Genomic DNA, 16817 nt, shown 5'->3' with positions numbered 1-16817 from the left:
CTACCAGTTAAGAAAGCATCCAGCTGTGAGCAAAAGCAAAAGCGCTGTGGATTTAGAGGCACGCAGTCCTTGAGCTGTACAGCCCAGGCTGAGTGACAGGAGGCCGGATGGAGCTAGATGAGGCAGCGACGGTCGACAGTGCTTCTCCGTACAAGTCGCTTCAGACATGGCTGTCCATCACGGAGGACGGTGTCTGTTGCAGGGCCCATCAAAGAGACTGAAGTTTGGGGCTACGGTGCAGGTACCGTCGGTCAAACCACCACACCGAGCCTGCCGCGCACATCTGGCAGCCAGACTCCGCCACCTGTGCCACCCGCTGCACATGCGCGGTGCACGCCCCCGCCTACCGGGAAGGGGCGGAAAAGACGAGACTCTGCCCCGCCCCCCGCCCTCGCTGCGCACATACACACCCGGCACCTCCTCTTGCTATTGACGGCGCTCCCCGCTTCTTCCCGCCCCTTGGAGGAGTGGCCGCCCTTCCCATTGGCCCCGCGGGCCGGCGGCGCCTCGCGGTTGGCTCCGGCGGCGCTGTGGGCGGGGCGGTCCAGCGTTCGCCGTGAGGTGCGGGAGGGCCCCGTCGGCCGCTGCCGCCGCTTCCGGGTTCTTAGCGAAGCCGCCGCGGAGGGCGATGGCGTAAGTTCGGGGTGCGCTGGCCGTGGCTGCCAGCCGCGGGTGGGGCGGGACCGTGCTTCTATTCCCACCAGGCTGGGCGCCGTGCGGGGCCGCTGTGGGCGGGGCGGGGGCTGGTGCGTAGGGGTCGGCCCCGCCGCTGTTCCCGGGCCTGTCAGGCCGCGCCGCCTTGTCCGTGAGGGAAAAGCCGCCCGTCCGCCCTTGCGTGCGGCAGCTCTGAGAGGAGTTAGACACCCAGGGGGGAGTAGCAGCGCGCTGGGGCTTCGGAGGGGCCCGGGGGCTGCGCTGCTCCGCGCCTCTGGTGTACCTGGTGGTGTGCAGCTGGAGCCCGCCTTCCAGCGCAGCCTCGTCCGCCCAGCAGGGTGTTGTGTCACTGGGGCCGCCGTGGCCCCCTTACTCCGCCGTCCCGTCCGCCCTCCGTGAAGGCGGTGCTAGGGGAAGACCCTCCGGGTCCAGGGCGTCCGATTTTTTTGCCACTTTGCCTATATCTTTTATAGGTTAACGACGCTCACAAAGGGTGTAAGGCCAGATGAGGGGAGTTCAGGTGCTTCCAGTTTCGTTTGGCCCGTAAGGAAAGTTTCGCTCTCCTTTTCTCTGGCCGGTGGAAGCCGATCTCTGCCGGTGCCTGCCGTCCCTGGAGGCTTTAACGCAGCCACACGCTGATTTAACACAGATTTAACCTGCTTCTTGATGTGGGTAAAGCTGAAATGATAATCTGCTTACACTTCGCATTGTCAATAAACAATCTGATGTAATGTATCGGTATAACATGCTGTAACATGTTGATACGGTGGAGGTGTGTTACAAAGTTTGTTAGTATACAGCCAGTATCCCAGTCATAATCTGTGTCTGGATTTGTTTCGCATTTTAAGACACGCCTTCACAGCAGCTTTCAGCAAACTCTGTGAAAACTGCCAGAGTTGGTAGCTTAACGCAACATATAATTTTATCAGGTTTGATGTTAAGAAGACCACAGCTGTTGCTATGGGGGTGCTTCTGTTGTGTAATTTAGTTACTTCTACTTTTCTAGCTTTTATTTATAGTGGTGGTGCAGGGTTTTTTCCAGTTTTCATGTGCAAAGTGCAATGAGCAGATAAACAATGTGGCCCGAAATTTTAGCAACTGAGAATCAAAACTGGAGTGTAGGAGGGACTAGTCCTCCTGTTTGTGGAAATATGTTAGAAGGCTATTGAAACAATTGTTGGTAAAACAGTATTTAAGGTCAGATTAGGCAGCTGGAGCTCAGTGGATGTTCAGGGATGTTTACTTACAATCATGTCTGGAATTTGCACAGTTAACATGCTCGTGAACAGGTTAATGCATGAGTAGATTTTGCTCATGGTGAATTGTCTCTGGTTGGTTAGGTGGAGGTGTATGCTCATCCGGGACTTCTCCAGGGAGAGCTCTCCTCATGTGTGGCTTGCTGAATTAACTTGCCCCTTTTGGCTATGCTGTTAGAAAACCTTGGCATGTGAAATGTGCATCAGCTGCTCTTTGGTAATTGTCGTTTTGCATAATTTTATCCTGTGATAAATAGGCAAGACTTTACTGCTCTTCATTAGCAGAGTTATAGGGTGTTTGTAGTGGTGTTGAGATATACTGCCTTCTCCTAAGAATTCCTTATTTGATATAACTTCTTTTAGCACTTGTTGCTGTGCCAAAATCTTTGTGGTGACTGCAGCCTGGGACAGATGCTAATGAAGATCTAAGTGTAGTTCAGTTAAGGATGATGGTATATCCAGCCACAGAACTGTTTCTTAATTTGATTTATGGCATATTTTCTCCTTTCCTCAAATTGTGGTGGTGATGATGTATGAGAGAAGTTGAGAGGAAGTATGTAAGGTGTACAAGACTCAAATTAATAGATTAGTTCAGAGTACAAAAATGGAGGGGTGGTGAAAAATGTCTTTTTTTTTTTTTAAGATAAATGGAGGAGTGTGCATAAGTGAAGCTCTAATTTATTTCTACTGTTGTGAACTTTTATGTTCCGTTGTGTGGGTTTTTTTTTTTTTTTGCATGGTGGTTTTGTTTTTTTGGTTTGGTTTGGGTTTTTTTCCCTTGGAGGGGGGGTTGTCCCTTTTTTCTTTTTCAGCATCAAAAAGTGGCAGTGTAAGCAGCGAAACAGCTCTCTTCCCTGAACAAGTCAGGGAGGCAAGGTTAAACAGCACATTTTTATTAAAAAAAACCACCAAAACTTCCTCCTCCCCATAAAAAACCCAACTGAAAAACAAACCCAAAACAAAAAAAAAGAAAAAGCCATCCTAAATTCAGTTAGGCATTCCCAGGCTAGCAGTTGAGAATGATGCAAAAAGTACTGTATATTGGTTGCCATAGCAGGAGTTTGTCTTAGATTTCTTCTGTATTAAAACTCATGTCCTGTGCTACTATAAATAAATAAACAAACAAAATATCCTTTCTGCTGTTTTGGACACTGACTCAGTAGGTACTGGATTTTTATTCTGTTTTTTTCACTGCTTTCAGAAGGGTGTTAAATATTCATATTTTTTTTACTGGAGATGGTTCTATGGGGTTTTGTGGTTTTTGGTTTTTTTTTTCCCTCTATTAGGTAAAATCTTATCAGTCAGGCTACGGTAAAATTACTTTTGCCTTTTATCTTACACTTCCTTTGAATACACTTTAGTTTTGATTTAATTAAATTTTAAGTAAACATATTATTTACTAACATAAGCTACTGCAGAGCAAACTATGTTTAACTAAGGCTTTCTATGCACTGGTTTAACGAGGTGTGATTCTTCTGTGATATTTGTAGTTCAGCTGTTTCCATTGGAGGTTATACTAAGATTTTATTAGTATAATTAAAGCAGTAGTTTACTGTGTTTACAGTTCACGGCTATTGTTACTTACAGCACTAGCAGAGGGGGAAGAGAACAGGCCTGAATCTTAGTACTTTCATTAGAAAAAAAAGTGCTACTCTTTAATTTGGTGTAAGGTATGAAGCCAGTGCAACGTGTCAGATGGTGTGCAGAATTGCTGTGCAGGTCTCTACCACTTAGCTTATTATTTGTGTACATGTGTTTTTTGAGAACAACTTTCCTTTTTTACTTTCTTCATTCCCTTGGTTTTTGATTAAAAAAATAGCTGAACTTCCAAAGCTGTGCTGGGATGGGTTTGAAGTCTTTGGACAGAGCTGGACTGTTTTGGGAGACACCAATGTTGGCAGCTTTTAGTTTTGCAAAACATGCATAATGGATGTCTGGGTGCTGAAAATTCAGTCGAGTCATGTTTACATCTGTGAGACTCCTTTCTAATATCGTTTAATTATCTAAAGCTCTGATTTCGTAGCAGCTGCTGCTGGAGACCCGTTGAAAAAAAAGTGATGGAATGAATAGGATGCAGAAATGCCATTTCTTTCCTTTTTTCTAAGCAACCACTGAGGGTATGGCTCCTTCAGTGGAGATGTGAAGCATCTGGGCATATTATCTGTACTTATTTACTGTAGACTAGGGCAATTTATTTCCAGTTGTTTAGTGTGTCATGGTAGGTGTAATCGAGACTGCTGTCTTCTAATTGCTGTTGAAGTTAGGAGTTGAGTATCCTCATAATGGTAATTAACCACTAATAACATTAATTACTGTGTATTTGGTAAGTGCTAAAGATCTGAAGAATATGTCTGAGAAATTTAAACTCCTGGTTTATTCTCCCAATGAATTCTACTACTACTAAGGGGATTAGTAACATCCATAACTGTGTAAAAGTGATTCTTCTCAATAATGTGAAATGCTGGTTTTCTTCCCACCTTTGGATACCAGTTTTATTCAGATGTTTCTACAAGGTGTGATAGGAAGAGAGTGTTACAAAGGATGTCAGAAGAAGAAACATGTTTATTTTTCCTTTTCTTATGCAGCTTGAGACCCACATTACCCTGATTCTCCTGGGGACCGAATAAATTTTCTGTTGCCTTTATCCTCAGCTATAGGTACAGGACAGACCTGGGTTGTTGCTCCCTAGGCCGCAGCTGTCACTGCCAAGGAACTGGACTCTGGTGACCAGGCTTCTGTTTTTCTTTTTTCCTGTCAACTCTTCCATATATGCATGCTCTTTGTAAATTTTTAATGGCTTCATTCAAGCAGAGGTTTGTTCTCAGTGTTAAGTGTTAATTTGTCAGTGTGAGGTTAAAACTAGTTTACCTATTTGATGTGATTGTAATGTGTTTATAAAGATTTGAAGCAGCTGCTTTTGAGTGTTTGGCTTTTTAGGGTTAGAATATTTGTATTGAGTTTGAAGCAGGCTGTAAATGAAATGCATCACTAGGATTGTAACCTCCCTTGTATTTTTTTTTTTTTTTGCTATTGAGAAAGCAGGATTCATGTGTGGTACAAGTAATTAAATTCATTTTTCTAAAAGTCTGTCGAGTGTGTGTTTCTGCTATAAAGAAGGCCTTTCTGACCAAGAGGAGCAAACCTACAGCAGTATCAAACTCTCACATCTTCAAGCCAGTCTGCTGTCTGCTTTGAAAACACTAAATGCTCTAAACATGCACAACCTGAAAACCAGGCCCCAACTATTTCAATTGGGCATTATAAATAAAGGATTTGGCCTTTATCTCGCCTTGCTTCTGATTATCTCATTGGCAGAAAGAAGATTACATAATGCCTTAAAGGACTGCTGTGAAGATAAATACAGTATTGAGATTCTGTCACTTGAGTGCCACAGATCATCCTAATTTTCTGTGTTCTTCCCAGGAGATAGCTAATAGTTTTGCATGTATTAACATGGTATGTGGTAAATGAGAGCCACAAGTGACATACTGAATAGTAAAGATGTGCTTAAAAAAAAAGTAGGGGAAGGCAAATGAACCAAAACACTTGCCATGGTTTTGGAATATATTCTATCATGTTAATTGGATTCATCATCACAAAATGGTAAAGACCTTGAGAAAATGCTATAAATAAGCACAGAGACATAAACGTCAAGTTCTGGGTTTCTCTTCCTCTTCGACACTGTTTTTGTACTAGCAGGGTTGGTGTCCTGGGTTCAGCAGTAGCAGTCATTTTTCTCAGTCTTAGTAGCTGGTGCAGTGCTGTGTTTTTGACTTTCAGCCTGGGAGCAACACTGATAACACCAATGTTTTAGTTGTTGCTAAGTGATATTTACTCTGATCAAGGAATTTCTTAGTCTCATGCTCTGCCAGGGAGGAGGGGAAGCTGGGAGGAAGCAGAGACAGGACACCTGACCCAAACTAGCCAAAGGGTATTCCATACCACAGCATGTCATGCCCAGTATATAAACTGGGGGGAGTTACCCAAAAGAGCTAGACTGCTGCTTGGGTCATGCTGGGTATTGGTTGGTGGGGGGTGAGCAATTGTATTCTCTCCCCTCGTCATTATTATTGGTGGTAGCAGTAGTGGTTTTGTATTACACCTTAGTTACTGAGTTGTTCTTATCTCAACCTGTGGGAGTTCCATTCTTTCGATTTTCCTCCCCATCCCTCTGGGAGCGGGGGGAGAAGGAAGTGGGGAAGTGAGCAAACTGCTGGGTGGTTCTGAGTTACTGGCTGGGCTTAAACCTCGACATTTGGCAAGACTCTATTTCCCATCAATTTAGGTCATGTATTTCCTGAAGTAGTCCCAAAAGCTTGGAAAGTATACTGTTACTTCAGAAAGATACAGTAGCACTTTGATTGTAAATTACAGGTTCCCCAAGCCAGGGGTCAGTGTTCCTGGAGTTAATGTTTTGTCTGATTGGAAAGTAATGTTGTCCACAGGAATAAAATGTAACAGAGAGTGGATGAGTGCAAGCACTGGAAGGTATCTACCATTTAAATCTTTGGGAACAGGATTATAGGGCGTGGAAGGGGAAGGCTGATAGGTGCAGTCTGTCAACAGGAGGAAATGCTGATTGTTGAAAGTAGCTAATATCTATCCTGAGAAGACATCTTTTCCTCTTAATAGCACTAATGATCCAGATCCTGCCTTTCCATCCTCCATTAGAGCATTATAGACAGTCTTTCATGCATCCATTTTCTAGTACACTGCTTTATATAGCCAAAATCACTTCATAATCTAGGCGGATTAAACACCTGCTTCCTCTGATACATGTGCTGAAAGCCCACATCTAGTGGGGGTGTTGTTTCTGCCTGTCTCTGGGTGGTTGCAGTTCAATTGCCATCATCCTTTTCCTCAGGTGACTTGATAAAGGGTGAAGAGTACCATAACTAAAAAAATAATCAGTGGGGCAGGGTAGTAAAACATCAGCTGTGGAGCTCCAAAATGATGTATTGACACATGGTAACTGGCAGGGATTCCTGAGTTTATTTGCATGCACATAGTGAATGTATTCCAGAAAGTTTCCGAGGATGTTCAGTTTGTGGTTATGGATAGTGATGGCAAAAAATGATGAACAGTGTCCTGATGTAACTAAGTATGTGGATCCCATGACTTGCAGTCTGAGTTGTCTTGCCACAGTCCTGTTTAAAGCATAATGATATTTTATGTAGTGTCTCAGTATCACTTAACATTGGGTGATAATTTCTTAGGGAAAAAGCTGCAGGTTGCTTTCTTGAGGCGCTGAGTAGTGGTGGTGTTTGGTAAGGTTCTAGGCAGTCCTCACTAACTGACAGCACTTCCACAGTGGCCTTATCACAAAGTAGTGACCCTGTTGTCTCTTGGTAAGGAAGTTCTTTCTTCCTTTATGCTGAAAATGTCAGGTTTGGTTTCTGCATTGCCCTGTTGTTCGTGCATTAAAGGCTCTTAGATGCTGCCTGCAGAGGCATCCTCTGCTTCATAATGCAAGTTGATAAGTGTTTGTGGTTTTTTTTCAGGTACTGTGAATGTCTTAAAGCGCATCCTAGTGCCATTATGTGATTTAATTTGCCATTGTAATGTCCCTTCTAAAACAAGGGCTTCTTTTTTAAAAGGTGTGTGTGTGATGCCTATTACTCTTCTTTGTAGGGGAGCTCACTTAGTAGCTTCTTTATCATCAGTACTGGAAGCAATGTCTGGGGTTGTTTCTGTTTATTATTTTCACGTTTATTCCTCCCCATCCTATTCCTTCTTGAAGAAGAGGTAATGAACAAATTGTTAGGATTTGTTCTTGGGACTGTACTTGTATTTTAGTTCAAAACATAGGCTCTTAGCTCAAGGTGCTCCCCCTACATTTTGATAAATACAGATTTATTGAAATGTAGGGGGAGAAAAAAGTGCATTAAAGGTGGGGTTTTTTTGTCAACTTTTTCTCCTGTATTTTCTTCTCAAGTTATAATAGTGAGAGGAAGTATGGATATTATGGGGTAAATTGGTAGGTTTATTGCTAACGCTTCTGAATACTGACAATTCCAAAGATGTTATGTTGCTCAAAAGCTAAGGTATTACCAACATTAATTTGTTTTATGTTGTAGAGCTCTTGACGGAGAGCACTGGAGACTTTATTTAAAAAAAAGGAAATGAAGTTTACTCTTTTTTTGAGGGTAAAATACTGACAGGAAGAGAGGTGGCCCGGAGCTGGAAGGGGTTAAAAAAATGAGGGTTGGGGTGAGGGACAGCAAGAAAAAGAAAGAGCAGACTTAATGTTTATCTTCCTGTGAGAAGGCTTGACAGGTTAGGTCCAAGGGAGAGGACTTCAGATGAAACTAATGCAAGTAAAAGACTGCTGTGTAATTACAGATGTTACTGAGTTGAGCTACTCCCTGTTAATCACACTTAATTCATGTAACCCAGTTGCAAGGAAGTTTATGGGTGGTTTCAATAAGTGTGTAAGATAGGAGGACTGGTTGTCTGCTCTCTGCACAATATAGTCACTTTTTATGAGATGATGCAAATTCATCCTGAAGCAGAAAAATTAATGACACAGTGGATTAGGAGGTTATGGGAATTTTCCCTAGCTCCTGAAAGTGTGCGCTTTGGCCTTTCCTTCGGCAGGGGTTCAGTCTTGTTTTGTCTTGTACTACCTTTTTGCATCTTGGAAGGCTTAATACAGACTGATTTTTACTTATATGTTCAGCCACCTTTTGGCTTACTGCTACGATAAAACAGTTTTACAAATTTGTTTGCTGTTACATGCTGTACAGGGCATTCAGGGCACTGAATTTAGAGAGCAGATTCCGGCATTCTGTTGATCTATAATCTGTTTTAGAGAGGCATGTGCTGGAAACTGTTTCAGCAGAGGTGAGTGGAAGTGTTTCTGGAGCTCTAGAATAGAAGAAAGGGTAGCTGAGAATCACAAAGATGTTATTGAAGGAATAAACCAAGTAAATTCATATTTTTGAGAATGGAGATCCTAGGCCCACTGTAGGAGAGGATCTGGTCTGAGACCATCTTAAGAAACTGAATGTGCACAAGTCCATGGGACCTGATGAAATCCATTCGTGGGTCCTGAAGGAGCTGACAAATGAAGTTGCTAAGCCACTGTCCAGCATATTTGAAAAATCATGGCAGTCAGGTAAAGTTCCCGACGACTGGAAAAGGGGAAATATAACCCCCATTTTCAAGAAGGGGAAAATGGGTGATCCAGGGAATTACAGACCAGTCAGTCTCACCTCTGTGCCTGGCAAAATCTTGGAGTAGATTCTCCTGGAAGGCATGCTAAGGCACATGAAAAACAACAAGGTTCTTGGTGACAGCCAGCATGGCTTCACTAAGGGGAAATCCTGCCTGACCAGTTTGGTGGCCTTGTATGATGGGGCTACAGAACTGATGGACAGGGGTAGAGCAGTTGATGTCATCCACCTGGACTTGTGCAAAGCGTTTGACACTGTCCCACGTGGCATCCTTGTCTCTAAATTAGAGAGACATCAATTTGATGGATGGACCACTCGGCGGATAAAGAACTGGCTGGATGGCCGCACGCAAAGAGTTGTGGTCAATGGCTCAATGTCTGGCTGGAGACCAGTAACGAGTGGTGTCCCTCAGGGATTGGTGTTGGGACTGGTCTTGTTCAACGTCTTTGTTGATGACACAGACAGTGGGATTGAGTGCACCCTCAGCAAGTTTACCAATGACACCAAGCTGTGTGATTTGGTTGATACGCTGGAGGGAAGGGATGCCATCCAGGGGCACCTTGACACGCTTGTAAGGTGGGCTGATGCCAACCTTATGAAGTTCAACCATGACAAGTGCAAGGTCCTACACCTGGGTCAGAGCAATCCCAGGCAAAGCTACAGGTTGGGCAGAGAAGAGATTCAGAGCAGCCCTGTGGAGAAGGACTTGGGGGGGTGTTGGTTGATGAGAAACTTAACATGAACAAGCAGTGTGCGCTCGCAGCCCAGAAAGCCAACCGTATCCTGGGCTGCATCAAAAGGAGTGTGACCAGCAGGTAGAAGGAGGTGATCCTGCCCCTCTACTCTGCTTTTGTGAGAGACCTCACCTGGAGTACTGTGTGCATTTCTGGTGTTCTCAACATAAAAAGAGCATGGAACTGTTGGAACAAGTGCAGAGGAGGGCCACGAGGATGATGAGGGGACTGGAGTGCCTCCTGTATGAAGATAGGCTGAGAAAGTTGGGGCTGTTCAGCCTGGAGAAGAGAAGGCTGCATGGAGACCTCATAGCAGCCTTCCAGTGTCTGAATGGGGGCTACCAGGATGCTGGGGAGGGACTCTTCACTAGGGACTGTAGTGATAGGAGAAGGGGTAATGGGTTAAAACTTAAACAGGGGAAGTTTAGATTGGATATAACGAAGAAGTTCTTTACTGTAAGGGTGGTGAGGCACTGGAACAGGTTGCCCAGGGAAATTGTGAACGCTCCATCCCTGGTGGTGTTCAAGGCCAGGTTGGACAGAGCCTTGGGTTACATGGTTTAGTGTGAGGTGTCCCTGCCTATGGCAGGGGGTTGGGACTAGATGGTCTTAAGGTCCTTTCCAACCCTAACTATTCTATGATTCTATGAAACAGATCATTAGAAATTCTTTAACGTGGTACATACTCAATATTCTCCAAACTGTACTGTACTTGTTACTCATTTTGATTTTGGTTTTGTTTTTCTTTAGTTCTATAGGTGCAGGTGCAAAACCAGTTTAACAATGGATCAAAGGAAAAATGATAGTTTTGTCCCAAGTATCACACAGTTAGAAGACTTCCTAACAGAACATGACTCCAATGTTGTATGGCTATTAGTAGGTAAGGACAAGCTATTATGTTTTGGTTAAATGTTGGGATTTTTCATGTGTATGTGTACTTTTCAACGTGTTCCTTTAAATGCTGGCATAGCAGTATCTAATTTCATACATCAGAATACTGAAAAAAAGATTTCTGTCACACAGCTGTTGAGTGAAGTATGGTAATGTTATTTAAGTAATTTGGAAATAAAAAAGTGCAGAAGTGTTTCCAGTACTAATTGTGCTGCAACACTTGGGAGGTAAGACTCATATTAAAGTCATATTTATTAACTGTCCCAGTTTCAAGCAGCCATTCCTCCTTTGCTGTCATCTGCATGGCATCCTATTATAAGAGAACAAAAAAGATGTTGATAGTTTCTTCTCCTGAGTCAGTTATCAATCGCACTAAAAAAGGTGGTGAATTCTAGAAATGAACATGCTCTGCAAAGAACTAAGGCTCAATTTCAGAATAAGTTCTAAGAATCAGTACAGTAAAACTTTCAAATGTATTTTCCGAAATATAGTTTCAGTGAAGAGGCTTTTAAAATCAAGAATATAATAATGAGATGAATAGAGTTTATGGGATCTGTCATTAATAGTGGAGATTGAATTTGGTAATTGAAAATAAAAGGTTACAGTTAGTGGCAGAGCTGAGACTAGTAGTAAGGGCAGTGGATTAGGACCCTGGAAACTGCATGAGTTTGCTGATTTTTCTCAGTATATGTTACCTGAAGAGGGTGCCTTCTTGACTTTAAATATCTGGAAGTTAAGTGTTGAAGTTGAACTTTAATCGCAAATGAAGTTTTATTGCTGGAATGAGATGCTTTGAGTCATTCCACCTTTCTCCCTACCAAGGAGAGGACCAGCAGTAAGCAGCTTACTCATCTGAAAGTGAGGGGAGGTAAACACTGTCCTTGGAGTGTGCCTTCACTGAATGCCAAGAGCAGCTTTTTTTCTGGGGTGTAGCTTTAACCCTCTATGCCCTGTGTAATCACCCACACAGAGCTGATTTGTTCTACATGCCAAGCATGTTTGAGCCACTTGAATTCTGGCCACCCTCAATCCATTTTCCTCTAAGGAAAAGATGAAGTCCTGCAAATCTTTCTGTTCTGTCCTCTCCTCATCTTTTATCAAAGCACAGGAGTTACAAAGCCAGTGGTGCATCCCACTGGAGAAAAAAAAAAAAACCCAACAAAAAGACCAGTATAAGGACAGGTTGGTTTTGGATTTTTTGTGCATTTTTGAGTAACCTCAACTCTGTGCAGATAAAGGTGTCATACCCACATATCTTTCTGTACTTCAGGTTTCCCATAAAAGGCACAATAAATCTGTGTTTTTCAGTATGAAGCGTATACATAAATGAGAAACTTCCATTACAAAGGTCAGTTAGTATAACGAGTAGAGATACCTCAAATTAAAAAAAAATAAAAATTGCTTTCTTCCCTGTTCTGCTGTGGATGAAACAGAATGGTAATTATCAGTGAAATGATTTAGAACTAGTCTGTTCCCTGGCAGTCTTTTTACTTTTGGGTTTGTCCTTCTGGAAGCTAAGAGAACCCTTGTAGTTAGAAATAGGTTACTAGCTCTTAATCAACAAAAGTAAAAATTACCTTGGGGATTAGCAGACCTTTTTTTTTTTCTTAAACATGTATATCACTGGATTGCTGTTTCCTTTTTTCATGTCAGTTTCCATGTTTGAACTGCAGGCAGATTTTTGCTGACCCTAGTACTGGTACGTTTTTCTCAGGATAAAGCGACTTAGGAAATGGTTTCAGATGTGATAATGTTGTTTCCTATGCTAAGATATGAAAGACTAGAAACTTAAGTTACAGTTCATGGTGTGAAAAAGGAATGTAGTATCACTTTTGTGGTGCTTTGGGGTATTTTGAAATAAAGGACCATGCGGGATAATGCATGTTATGATTCCGTCTATGAAATTTAACTACTTGGATGGTAAGGGATGTAATGCAATATGTGGTGCCTTTTGCAGGTCCTCCAGAGGACAGGGAGTTTTTGTTTATGTATTGGGGAATGTAAGAGCTGTGAAAAATCTGTATTTTTTTTTTCTCAACTTCCCATTTTTCATTCTTTTTCTCCCCCATCTTTTCACGCACCTCTCACACCGTCTCTCTGAAAACACCCATTAAAACGTCCCATCAGTTTCAAATTTTTTGGAGATTAGGAAGAACACTGCTGTGCTTTATAGTCTTAATAGTTAAGGCTTTTATCTAGGTCAGCATACTTAAAAAACTATTTTAATTAATTTTAATCTTTCAACAGCGACAATATTGTCTTGTGGATGGATTATCTACCTAACTTACTACAATTCCCGGAACATTGGACTCATTTTAACATTGGTTCTTAACAGATTATATAAGCATGGCTACATCCATATTGGTAAGTTATAATTGCTGTAATGCCGCTGTTTATTGGCTGCTTTTGATTATACTTCAATTTGTTAAAAACTCAAAGTAAAATCAAAGTATTCCTTTGTTATAGTAGTTTGAAAATGATCACCATTTATTTAAGAAGAAAAAAAGTTCAGTATCATGCTTTATTGAAGGATTCTTGGCGTAGGTAGAAAAACACCCCCTTTTTCATTGAAGTCTCTTATTATTTTATGTTAAAGTTCCCTTGAAAGGTTTTTTAATTTTAAGTCGAGTTTACTTTTTTTCTGTTTAGTCTGTATACTTTGTGTACTTAAAATCTGTACGTTTTCCACTGCACCCTTTTAAAAGCCCTGTAATGGTAATGGTCAGGTCCTGAAAGGAGAAGATTGACCTCAGTCCTCCATGCAACCTGCTTGGTCCACTTTTGAATTTGGCTCATAATTTGGTGTTAGGAGGTGCAACTTCCCACTTCCCCACACCTTTGTGGCTGATTATATGGCATCTAAAGTGAGTGGCAATCACTGGAGTAGGCTCAGAGGGGAACAATAGAGTCTTAAGCCTTGACTCCATGTTATGGCAGTGTCCTTGCTTTCTAAATAAACTCTCAGAACAACCGATCATGTTAAATCCATGCTGGGACTGTGTAGAATTTATACTGGATAAAGCATTTGCATCGAAATCCAGTAACTTTCTTTTTTTAATATTGTAAAACATTTTTTAGTAAAACGGGTCAGTACAAATCACTTGGGCACTCACCCACATTACAGAAATATCTGATGCTGGGTCCCAAAAGGCTGTATCCTACAACCTTACTTGGTTCATACTTTTAATTTTCTTTCACTTATTCTTCCATGCCTTCCTTTGTCTGCTTCCCTGAATAACACTGACTTTTTCTGTAACTGTTGATTATAATTGTAGTGAAAACTTAAACCCAAAAAATCTCACTCACACTTGCCTGCCAAAGAGACCCATGCAATAATTTGCTTATGTCTCAAGAATTTGAGAACTGTAGTCCAAATCATCTTAAAATCCAGCTGTTTGAACAGCAGTATAACTGAAATAGTTATTGGCTGCTACAGTTTATCTGTAGGCTTTTATGAATATTTCTCAGTGAAATTGCTATTAAGTAAAGACTGCTGGGCATAGCTGGCCAAATATATGGTATTTTTATAATCTTAATCAGGAAGAAGAGCGTAACATTAATTAAATTCCACGATTTACAGTTTGGCTTCAATTGATCAGTGGTTTGGTTTTTTTCTTGTTTTGTTTTGTTTTGTTTCTTTTTAAATCATGGTTTGCTTAACTTTCTGTGGGTGAAGTGAAAAATGTTAGGAAAAATACAGGTTATTGCATTACCTGCTGGTCTTTTCATGCTTATTAATTCTTTCTGCTGCAAACACAATTTGTCATAATAATTGGACTGAAAATTTTATAGCCATTTAAAATATGAAAAATTATTTTGTCAAGGATCTTTATTTCTCTAGTTATGGTCTTGATACAACGACTTGGTAGTATAAATGTCCAAAATAGCTTTCCTAGCTGTTTTCACAAGCTCCCAAGTCACCTGAAGGTTCCTGTGTGACTAGTGTGTTTCACGGGGTTGGTTGTATTCTTGGGTGGTGCCAAACCAGCACCTTTTAGAGCTCTGTACTTTTTGATTCGTAGGTTCTGAATCTCTGACTTTCCTTCTCCTCTGAAAATCTTGTGGTTTCAAAGGGAAAACTCAAGATACCTAGTAAACCCATTTCACATAATTGAATACTATATTCTTCCTGTTCAGAAAATAAAGCATTAACAACTTCAAGCTGATGTCTGATAAACATTTCTTTTTATGCTAGGTTCCTTTTCGTTCTCTGTGCTCTCTGGAAAAGTAATGGTTCGTGAAATCTATTTCATCACAGAAGACATGTCTATCAGGTACAGTTTTCAAAGGGAGTCACTCTTCTAAAAAGTGATTGCAAATACAGTAATTCTGTATGTCTAAATAAGGCATGTCTAAATACTGTCTTACAAATGAGCAATAAATAGATTTATAAATGTTAAAAATAAACCAACTTTTTTAGTGGTAGGTTTTAGACATTCTTAGATACTTGTTAGCTCATTCGCTGTTTGAGAGTTACCAGTTGGAGGTGAGTACTGGATAAGATTCTAGTTGTCCTTGGTATTCGTGAAAGAAAACACTTTCAAGTTTAAAGGAGAACTGTTTTATCATTAATGTCTTTCACTCATGCCTCTGCTCTTAAGTCTGGCAGATTCATTTTGGCCCAGGACTTGGCATTTATTTACTGGAATTCAGAAGAATTCGTTTCATTAACCACACACTAAAGAATAGTTTGTAATTTTGGTTCTTACTGCGGAATTATGAAAGCCTTGAGAAGACAAAGAATATGGGATTTATATAACTTTCAGCAGTAGCTGTATAATATTATAATTTATGCTGTAATGCTTAATGCTTTAATATTGCTTTTGTACTACTGCAACTGCTGATCTCTCCGCTGCATAAGGCAAGATGTCGTGCAGCTGTGTGTAGAATTTTGGATGATTACTCTCTTATAACTTGCTTTTATCTAATTTGTTGTTAGAGTTCAAGATGGGTTTATCATATTTCGCTGGTGGAAGATGTACAACCCTAAGCAGAAACAGCATGGTAGGTTTCCTGAAAAGGTTTCAAAGAAGTTTAAGTTTACAGGTGGATTATGGAAAAATACTTCCTTTGCACAGTCTCATGCATGTAATTGATTTGTTAATGTGTACCTGAAGTACATTAAGTCATCAGAAGGTATGGTTTTTTTAACTAGTTAATCTGTGTTAGTACACAAGTATAAAACAATGAAATAAATTCTGGATACCTTGAGGGACTTGGACCCTTCTTAAGGCAAACCATTAACCTTAATAGTAGCCTTCATTAGCTGTAATTTAGGTGTGATTGATTCTGTACTGAATTTATGTCTGTGGTAAATAAGAGAGTTCATACGTTCTGGAAGTGATTTTAGTTTTCAAGTTTGTCTTGCGCTGTGTGGGTATTTTAGCAGAAGTAGGGGATGTTCTTGTATGTATTTGTTAACATTGTATGTATTTGGTAACATTGTGTCTTGATGACATCTGTGGTTATAGAAGTGGGGAAGTGTGAAAAATTAATTTATTTTTCTTACAGTCTCTGGGTGAAGAAGGAAAATTAACATGATACAATAGATTAATTGTAGCTGCGGAAAACACAAGTAGTCTAGTTATGTGTGCTTAGGTGTTTATAGAATCAAAATCTGGTTGAATAAGTCTCAGGTCCTGCCTCTCTTCACTTTTGAAGCATTGCAGCTCCACTGAGAATTGAAGGAGGCCCAGAAATGGCATTACTAAGCCTCTGATGTGATAGGACACAATTCAAATTCTTTATACCATAAGAAGACTAATTCAAAAAGTGGAATCTAGCTTAGAGTTAGATTTTTCCAACCACAAGTTATTGTCTAATAGGTTTTCATAGAATTTTCTTCATCTGCTAGTTAGAACTTACTTCTCTAGTGTCTCCCAGCATGAAAAAGTGAATTGAATTTAATGCAATAAAGACAGCTCTCTCTGTCTTTTATGGTCGTATTTTTGCTTGGCAGCAGTTAAGGCTTTAACTTTTTCTGCTGACATTTAAGACTGCATAATTAGTGGACATCCATGTGGATAATACAAGTAACCAAGGAGGTCAGCAGTGTATAGGTCTGACAACAGAGTAATGTGAATAAAATACTGTCTTAAGTAATTACT

The 16817-nt window shown here is 40.9% G+C and overlaps 1 protein-coding gene across 13 annotated transcripts in view; it reads left to right on the top strand.

The window, feature by feature from the left end:
- Positions 1-527: 527 nt before the first annotated feature.
- BLTP1 (bridge-like lipid transfer protein family member 1) overlaps positions 528-16817 on the top strand; it is a 114419-nt gene continuing 98129 nt past the window's right edge. For 12 of the 13 annotated variants that reach the window (XM_065684624.1, XM_065684577.1, XM_065684645.1 and 9 more), the window contains exons 1-5: positions 532-633; positions 10570-10699; positions 12958-13074; positions 14906-14984; positions 15650-15714. In XM_065684624.1, the coding sequence (XP_065540696.1) occupies positions 10603-10699; positions 12958-13074; positions 14906-14984; positions 15650-15714 (358 nt within the window). In that variant the 5' untranslated portion in view covers positions 532-633; positions 10570-10602. Of the gene's footprint in view, positions 634-10569; positions 10700-12957; positions 13075-14905; positions 14985-15649; positions 15715-16817 lie in introns of all 13 variants that reach the window. The other variant, XM_065684668.1, reaches the window with a different exon arrangement.

Source organism: Lathamus discolor, chromosome 1 (assembly GCF_037157495.1).
Source record: "Lathamus discolor isolate bLatDis1 chromosome 1, bLatDis1.hap1, whole genome shotgun sequence".
Lineage (NCBI taxonomy): Eukaryota > Metazoa > Chordata > Aves > Psittaciformes > Psittacidae > Lathamus > Lathamus discolor.
This window is presented reverse-complemented; position numbering and strand designations above follow the sequence as displayed.